General features: G+C 42.2%; 1 protein-coding gene across 1 annotated transcript in view; it reads right to left on the bottom strand.

Annotated features, from left to right (window-relative positions):
- Positions 1–9,593, bottom strand: part of LOC124776710 (serine/threonine-protein phosphatase 2B catalytic subunit 2-like) — a gene marked incomplete in the record, with an annotated part of 781,818 nt that overhangs the window by 32,097 nt on the left and 740,128 nt on the right. Inside the window, 1 exon segment of the mRNA XM_047251823.1 lies at positions 433–526. Within this exon segment, the coding sequence (XP_047107779.1) occupies positions 433–526 (94 nt within the window).

The following is a 9,593-nucleotide window of genomic DNA, read 5'->3' as shown; positions in this document are numbered from 1 at the left end:
CCTGCTTTTAATTTGACCTTCCTATGTGCTTAGTCATTCCTTCTGACTATTATTATTTTCCTGATTTCTTCACATTTTTCATGCAACCGTTTCATCTTAGCTTCCCTGCACCTCCTATTTATTTTATTCCTCAGCAACTTTTATTTCTGTATTCCTGAATTACCCTGAAAATTTTTGTACTTCACTGCATTAAAATTCTGCAAATATCTTTCACAGTCCATTAACTGTTATGTTAATATTGTGGCAGTACAGTTACAATGACACCATAAGAGAAAATTTAACTTTTTAAGTAAAACTGTCAAATCAAAGCATTTGTCTTTAAACCATGTAATTAATATAGTTTCAAGTATTCTTATCATTTTTAACACTTACAATTGAGAATCACATTCTATTACTAACCAAGAAATAAATATGCCAACACTGAATATTTACCTTATTGTTATATACATCCAGATAGTTTGGTGCTGAGAAGATAGTGATAAGCGATGGAAATCCTGTTGTTTGACTTTTCCTGTACATTCTATATCTGCAAAAAATAAGAACAGAAACTTTTTTATTGTTTATATCTCCTTGAACACAAACGCTAAACATACAAAACACAGCACGAGGAAAATAATTAAGAGTTTGCTTACAACAAGACAGTTTATGTACAATGACAAATGATGTATCATTAACTAAAAAACAGTAATTACTTAGAGAAACTAAAATAACTTTAACAGACAGACAATAAAAAAAGTGATAACCACATTGTGTCATTTCACTTTAACTTGACCAATTACAGGAATTGTCCCATCCTGGTCATACCCAGTGTGAATGAAATTTTGCACAAATATTCAATTCTGGTCAAATTTAATATGGCTTAAAACTGAAACTGGTAGCAATGAATGAGAGATATCAGGATATTGTGCTCTTCACATTTTTAAAATTTCATAGTATTTTCACATTCACACATTGTATATTACATGAGGTCAAAGTCTGGCAAAAATCAGTTGCAATAATTTTGCAGTCTTGGCAAGAATGAATTGCAATAATTTTTCAGCCATTTTGTGATTCCCGTTACTGATGCAATTTCATAAATTCACTGTAGCTACATTAACTGACATATTCCCAGAATGAGATTCTCACTCTGCAGCGGAGTGTGCGCTGATATGAAACTTCCTGGCAGATTAAAACTGTGTGCCCGACCGAGACTCGAACTCGGTCGGGCACACAGTTTTAATCTGCCAGGAAGTTTCAACTGACATATTGTCACAAAACTCAACACTCATATACAAAAACTCAAGAAGTTTTGTTCTGTTGCAGCCACTTTCACATTTCTGCCACAAGAGCACAGCAATAAACAGTTAGGCAAGATGGATGGCAACAGGCACAATGAAAGCTTGTGTAGTGCTTGATACGCATTCACATCAGTCTGCATAGCTGTCCAATGACACTTCAGAACAAAGTTCAACAACGATCCACCGACTGCCAACCCCATTCGGTGATAGTATGCACAGTTTGAAGCTTCAGGAGACCTCTGTGAGGAGAAATCAAAGGATCAGCTGCAGTGAGTGAAGAAACGATTGACTGCATGTGGGCGAGTTTTGCACATAGCCCACAGAAGTCTACAAATACAGAAACCAGAAAGCTGAAGATCCTACAACCGACCATTTGGAAGAACTTAAAGAAATGACTGAAGCTAAAGCCTAACCACCTGCAATTACTACAAGCCCTGACTTCTGATGACAGAGTCACGTGCCTTAAATTTTCAGCATAGTAGCAGCAGTTAATAAAAAAGGGTGGGTTTCATGAGGAACTCATTTTCAGTGATTTTTTTGTGAATGGCACAGTGAACAGGCACAATGTGTGAATCTGGAGGACAGAGAATCCTTATGTTATCATGAAGCACACTTGAGATTCACCAAATATTAATGTATTCTGTGCAGTCTCACAATTTCATACTTCTGGTCACTTCCTCTTTTGTGAAAAGGCCGTTACATGATACGTGTATCTGGACATTAGCATATGGTACTACTGGCAATTGGCAGTGTGGACTACATCTGCCAACAGGATGGTGCTCCATCCCACTTCCATTGCAACGTTCATGAATTCTTAAACAGGATATTGAGAAACTGATGGATCACAGTCAAGGTGGGGTTGATAATCAACTATTCATGTCATGGCCTCCGTACTCTCCTAATATAAGCCAATGCGATTTTTTTGTGTGGGGTTAAGTGAGAGTTCAGTGTTTGAACCTCCTCTACGAATATACCTGCCACAACTGTGAGGTGCATCTACAGGGCTTTTAAAGATATTGATAGGGACCTTCTGTGCCAAACGTGGGAAGAACATTATTATCTACTCAATATCTGCAGAATCACTGAAGGAGCACATTTGGAGCACTTGTTATGCATATAATTTTTTGAGTTTTCCTATAAGGGTGCAAAGTCCTGTGACAATATGCAAATAATATAGCCACTGGAAATCTGTGAAACCACTTCACCCATTTCTAACTTTGTATTTTGGTACAAACAAAGTATAATGAATGTCATTTAGTACATGTGAAAAAAAATGGTTATCATCTCTATCAAACTTCAACAGTTATTCATCAGTATTATAAAAATTCTTAATACATAAACAAGCAATCAAAATAATATTGCATTCAGTTTGTGCATAATTTGATGTTGCACTGTTAAATATTATCACCATCTGTTTTCTTTAGTTTTGTTCCATTCGAAAGAGCAGGTAGTGATGCGCTAAGAAAGGTTTCTGTTTATTTTGAAATTCTTTGCATTAGGTATAAAAAAATGAGGTTCAAACTACTACCATGAAGTATTTGCAAACTGTTACACTTAATATTTGGCAGACTTTCGTAATTTTTAGGTGCTTAATTTTATATATTTGCCAATATTTTACTTATTATCTACACTACTGGCCATTAAAATTGCTAACCAAGAAGAAATGCAGATGATAAACAGGTATTCATTGGACAAATATATTATACTAGAACTGACATGTGATTATATTTTCACACAATTTGGGTGCATAGATCCTGAGAAATCAGTACCCAAAACAACCACCTCTGGCCGTAATAATAGCCTTGATATGCCTGGGCATTGAGTCAAACAGAGCTTGGATGATGTGTACAGGTATAGCTGCCCATGCATCAAGAGTAGTGACTGGCGTATTGTGATGAGCCAGTTGCTCGACCACCATTGACCAGATGTTTTCAATTGGTGAGAGATCTGGAGAATGTGCTGGCCAGGGCGGTAGTCAAACATTTTCTGTATCCAGAAAGGCCCGTACAGGACCTGCAACATGCGGTCGTGCATTATCCTGCTGAAATGTATGGTTTCGCAGGGATTGAATGAAGGGTAGAGCCACGGGTCGTAGCACATCCGAAATGTAACGCCCACTGTTCAAAGTGCCGTCAATGCGAACAAGAGGTGACCGAGACGTGTAACCAATGGCACCCCATACCACCACATCAGGTGATACGCCAGTATGGCGATGACGAATACACGCTTCCAATGTGCGTTCACCGTGATGTCGCCAAACACGGATGCGACCATCATGATGCTGTAAACAGAACTTGGATTCAGCCGAAAAAATGATGTTTTGCCATTCGTGCACCCAGGTTCGTCGTTGAGTACACCATCGCAGGCACTCCTGTCTGTGATGCAGCGTCAAGGGTAACTGCAGCCATGATCTCCGAGCTGATAGTCCATGCTGCTGCAAACGTCGTCGAACTGTTTGTGCAGATGCGTGTTGTCTTGCAAACATCCCCATCTGTTGATGCAGTGATTGAGATGTGGCTGCACAATCCGTTACAGCCATGGGAATAAGATACCTGTTATCTCGACTGCCAGTGATACGAGGCCATTGTCATCCAGCACGGCATTTCGTATTACCCTCCTGAACTCACCGATTCCTTATTCTGCTAACAGTCATTGGATCTCGCTCAACGAGAGCAGCAATGTCGCGATACAATAAACCGCATTCGTGATAGGCTACAATCCAACCTTTATCAAAGTCGGAAATGTGATGGTACGCATTTCTCCTCCTTACACGAGGCATCACAACGTTTCACCAGGAAATGCCGGTCATCTGCTGTTTGTGTATGAGAAATCAGTTGGAAACTTTCCTCGTGTCAGCACGTTGTAGGTGTCAGCACGTTGTAGGTGTCGCCACCAGTGCCAACCTTGTTTGAATGCTCTAAAAAACTAATCACTTGTGTACCACACCATCTTCTTCCTGTCGGTTATATTTCGCATCTGTAGCTTGTCATCTTCATGGTATAGCAATTTTAATGGCCAGTAGTGTATATTTTATCATAATCAAGAAATTATTATAACAATGAAAGTAATTTGAAACTGATATCTGGGTACCACTGAATACAGATAGTACTAGTAGTTTATTCATCTAGAGACAATATAAACAGCACAGATAACACACAGTACAAGGTGCATGGTAATCTAAGCAATATCACATTCAAAACTGCATCCAAAACTCTGATTAATTATAAAAATGTATCTACATATGTATATACTCCACAAACTCACACATAGTACATGATAGAGGGTATCTATTAACATTAGTCATCATTTCCTGTCCGGTTCTACATTCAAATAGAGCAATGTAAAAACAACTGTCTCTGTGTGAGCCCTTCTCACAGCTAATCTTTATGGTTCATATGTGAAATGTGCATTTGCAGAAGTAAAGTGGTTCGGCGGTTGGCCTCAAATGTCAGTTCTCTAAATTTCCACAATAATGCCTTGCAAAAAGAGTCCCATATTTCCTTCAGGGATTCTCATCTGAATTAATGAAGCATCTCTGCAATACTTGTGTGCTGATCGACCCTAACAGTAACAAATCTAGCAACACACCTCTGAATTGCTTCAGTGTCTTCCTTTAATCTGACCCGCTGATGATCCAAAAAAAACACTAACAGCACTAGAGAATGGGCCACACTAGCATTCTATATACTGTCTCCTTTATGAATATGCTACACTTTTTCATAATTCTCCCAAGAAGACATAGTCGAGCATTCACCTTCCCCACTACCAAACTAACATGCTCATTCCATTTCATATCACTTTGCAATGTTATGCTCACATATTTATCTAATGTGACAGCCAAGCTGCACCCTACTAATGCTGCTTTCAAACAGTACAGGGTTGTTTTTCCTTCTCATCCACATTAACCCCACATTTCCCTACGTTTAGAGCAAGCTGCCATTCATCACACCTACTAGGAATTTTGACTAAGTCCTCTTCTATGTATATGAGAATAAAAGCAGCCCTATTACACTTCCCTGGGGTGCATGTGACTATACCCTTGTCTCTGATGAACACTCACTGTCAAGGTCAACATACTGGGATCTATTGCTTAAAAAATCTTCAACCTACTTGCATATCTGGAAATTTATTCTGTATGCTCACACCTTTGTCACCATTCTGCAATGGGACACCATGTTAAACGTTTTTCAGGAATCTAGGAATATCGAATCTGCCTGTTGCCCCCATCCATGGTTTGTGGGCTATCATGTGAGAGAACGACAGGCTGTGTTTTCCACAAGCAAAGCTTTCTAAATCCATGCTTATTTGTTGGCAGAAGCTTTTCTATCTCAAGGAAATTTATTACATTCAAACTCTGAATGTACTGAAGAATTCTGTATCAAACCGATCTTATGGATATTGGTCCATTACTGTGCATTAGTTCTGTTTGTTTTCAACTCTGAGTTGTTTCTCTATACCACGGACGTCAATTTTTATGTCCTAAATGCAAGAGGCTGGGTGACTGTCAAACAATGGAATGTTTATGGAATTTCACTTTATGAATGATTTCTTAAATATTAAATTTGAAACTTCAGCTTCCCTTTTTCTGTCTTGTATTACCACTCACACATGGCTGATGAGTGACTGAATGGAAGCCTTTGACCCATTTAGTGATTTTATGTGTAACCGGAACTTTCTCATGTTCTCAGTAAGATCTTTTGCTAATGCATGATGGTGGTGGTTGTTGTATTTTTGGCGCATTGATCTCCTTAGAGATCTACAAATTTCTACTAACTTTTGTTTCAATGTTTGTGAGCTCTTTTTTGAACCACAAGTGCAGCAGTATCTCTTTCCTCAGATTTTCCAAATTTGATTATTAAACCATGGAGCATCCTTTACATGCTTAATCCACTTACTTAGCACATACATCTTCAGAATGGGATTTACAATCAGTTTAAACTTTGCCCATAATCCATCTATGTCCATCATATTGAAGTTAAATGATGTCCATTCATTCGCTAAGTGTGAAGCAAACAACCACTTATCTGCTTTTTCTAACATAAACTCTCTTCTGGCCTTCCTAACGGATTTATTAACTTCAATAATCACTGTCACTATGATGACATCGTGATCACTAATCTCGGAGTCTATAGCGTCTCTGTCAATAAGGACAGGCCTGTTTGTAGCTAAAAGGTCTAAAATATTTCCATTGAAAAGTCTTCAGAAGTACTTCACAAGACTGTCTTTCCATGCTCAGTAGATTAAAGCTGCCTCCAACTAACACAGCACAATCTTCATATTTCCCGTACTACAGAGACTTTGAATGATTCTGCATCTGTTACAGCAGAACTGGATGGCTGGTAAAAACATCAAGTAATTACACTGAACAATGGAAAATCCAGGATGGAATAATGACAGTTTTATGAAAAGGATACACTGCTACTCAACATAAAGTGGAGATGCTGAGATGCAGACAGGCAAAACAGAAAGACTGCTACACGAGACCTCCTGCTAAAGTAGACAAAACACATGCACGTCCAAATGCCCACACGTGCACACGCACAGCCACTGTTTCTAGCTGCCGAGGCCACACACAGCAAGCTACTGCTCATGATGGGAGGAGGAGGCTGGGGTGGGAAAAGGGAGAGAGCAACAGAGTAAGGACGGGGGCAGAGGGGGGGGGGGGGGGGGGGGGGAAGGAGACAGTAAAGTGCTGTTTGTGGGAGTACAAAGGGGCATAGTGGGGACCAAGTAGGGCAGCTATATGATGTAGACAGTATGTTAGAAACGGGGTGGGGGAAAGGAAGCAGTAAAGGGGAGAAGTAAAAAGACTGTGGATGTGATGGTGGAACAGAAGGCAGTGTAGCGCTGGATGGGAACAGAGAACAGGACAGATGGATGAAGAGCAGTGACTGATGAAGGTTGGGGCCAGGGGGTTGATGGGAACACAGGATATATCGCAAGGAGAGTACCCACCTATGCAACTCAGAAAATCTGGTTCTGATAGGAAGGCTGCAGATGGTGCAGGCTGTGAAGCTGTCACAGAGGTGAAGAATGCTCAGCAACTGGGTGCCCCAGCTGTTTCTTGGCCAAAATTTGTCAGTGACCATGTGGATAGACGACTTGTTGGTCATCTTGCCCTTGTAGAACTCAACACAGTGGTTCTAGCTTAGCTTGTAGATCACATAACTGCTTTCACAGGTATCCCCACCTTTGCATATGCTTGTGACCGGACTGGAGTAGGTTGTATTAGGATGATATATGGGACAGCTAAAGCACCTAGGTGTATTACAGGCATATGAGCCTTGAAGCAAGAGTTTGGGAGCATCAGTGGAGTACAGGTGGATGAGGATATTGTGTAGGTTCAGTGGGCAGTGGAATACCACTGTCAGAGGGGTGGGAAAGATAGTGGGTAGGATGTACCTCATTTCAGGGCACTACGAGAGGTATTCTACGTCCTGGCAGAGAATATGATTCAGTTGCTCCAGTCCTGGGTGGCATTGAGTGAAGAGGGAAATGGTCCTTTGTGACCAGATGGTGGAACTCTGGTGGGTGGTGGTTGACTGAAGAGATAAGGCACAGAAAATCTGTTTCAGTACAAGACTGGAAGGGTAATTCTGATCTGTGAAAACTCAGTGAAGCCCTTGGTATATTTGGAGGGGGACTGCTTGCACTATAGATGCAGTGGCAAAAGGTGGCTAGGTTGTATGGAAGGGACTTTTTGGTATGGAATGGGTGGCAGCTGTCAAACTGGAGGTATTGCTGGTGGTTGGTAGGTCTGATATGAACGGAAGTACTGATGTAGCCATCTTTGAGGTGGAAGTCAATATTGAGGAAGGTGGCTTGTTGGGTTGAGGAAGGCAGGTGAAGTGAATAGCGAGAAGGGGTTCAGGTTTTGTCGACATGTTCTCATCCATGATCCATATCATGAAGATATCATCAATGAATCTGAACCAGGTGAGGTGTTTGGGATTCTGGGTACTTAGGAAGAACTCCTCTACCATGGGGGGGGGGGGGGGGGGGGGGAGGGGGAGGGGGGGGAGCACTGCTGTACCATGATTTGTTTGTAGGTGATGCCTTCAAAGGTGAAGCAATTGTGGGTGAGGATATAGTTGGTCATGGTGGCTTCAAAGGTGAAGCAATTGTGGGTGAGGATATAGTTGGTCATGGTGACAGGAAAGGTCTCATGAGGCCTTCACAGACTGGAATTACCCAGCCAGTCATCTACAGAAAAAAAAATCTCCTGTGCCTTATCTCTCCAGTCATCCAGAACCTCCCAAAGTGCCACCATCTGCCCAAAAAGGAGCATTTTGTTCCTGACACAGTACCACCCAGGCCTGGAGCAACTGAATCACATTCTCCATCAGGGTTGTGGCTAACTCTTGTTGTGCCCTGAAATGAGGAATATCCCACCCACTATCCTTCCCACCCCTCCCACGGCAGCATTGCCCATAAAACCTGTAGAATACCCTCATCCATCCTACTCCATCCCTTCTCCCAATCCCTTACCTTATGGCTCACATCCCTGTTACAGACATAGATGCAAGACCTGACCTGACATCCTCCCACAATCACAGACTCCAGTCCAGTAACAAGAATCACTTATCCCATCAAATGCAGGGCTACCTGTAAAATCAGTTATGTGATCTACAAGGAAAGCTGCCAACCACTGTGCTATGTTCTGTGTACACATGACAACCAACACACTGTCTGCATGAATGGCCACTGACAAACTTCGGCCAAGAAAGAGCTGGACCTCTCAGCTACTGACCACACTGCCCAACACCAAGTTCTTCACTTCGATGACTGCTTCACAACCTGCACTATCTGGATCATTCCTACCAACTCCAGCTTTTCTTAATTCCCACACGCCTGGCCTCAACCTTTCTTAGGCTCTCTGCTTCACCCACCTACCCCGTCCCTCCTTCCACTCCACACTCCACTCCAGCACCACACAGACTTGCAGTCTTCCTTTTCTGCTAACCCCCCCCCCCCCCCCCCAGGTATTACCACTTTCTGACCTCCTAACTATACCTAGCTGCCCTACCCTGTCCCCACCAAATGTGCTCTCCCACAAACAGCACTTCACTTTACCGTTCTCCACCCCTACCCTGCTCTCCCCTTCCCCTCACCGACCCAGCCTCTTCCTTACCCCACCACCCAGACTGCTTCTCGCATCATAAGCATCTGCTCACAGCCTGGCCTCGGTGGCCGGAGACAGTGGTTATGTGCTTGTGAATGTGAACTGTCTGTGTGTGTGTGTGGGGGGGGGCGGGGGGGGGGGGGGGGGGGAGGGGGGGGGGCACGCGCGCATTTTGTCCACTTTATAAGAAGGCC

Source organism: Schistocerca piceifrons, chromosome 2, assembly GCF_021461385.2.
Source record: "Schistocerca piceifrons isolate TAMUIC-IGC-003096 chromosome 2, iqSchPice1.1, whole genome shotgun sequence".
In the NCBI taxonomy this organism is placed as follows: Eukaryota; Metazoa; Arthropoda; class Insecta; order Orthoptera; family Acrididae; genus Schistocerca; species Schistocerca piceifrons.
Note: the sequence above shows the minus strand (reverse complement) of the source record. Positions and strands in the feature narration are given on the sequence as shown.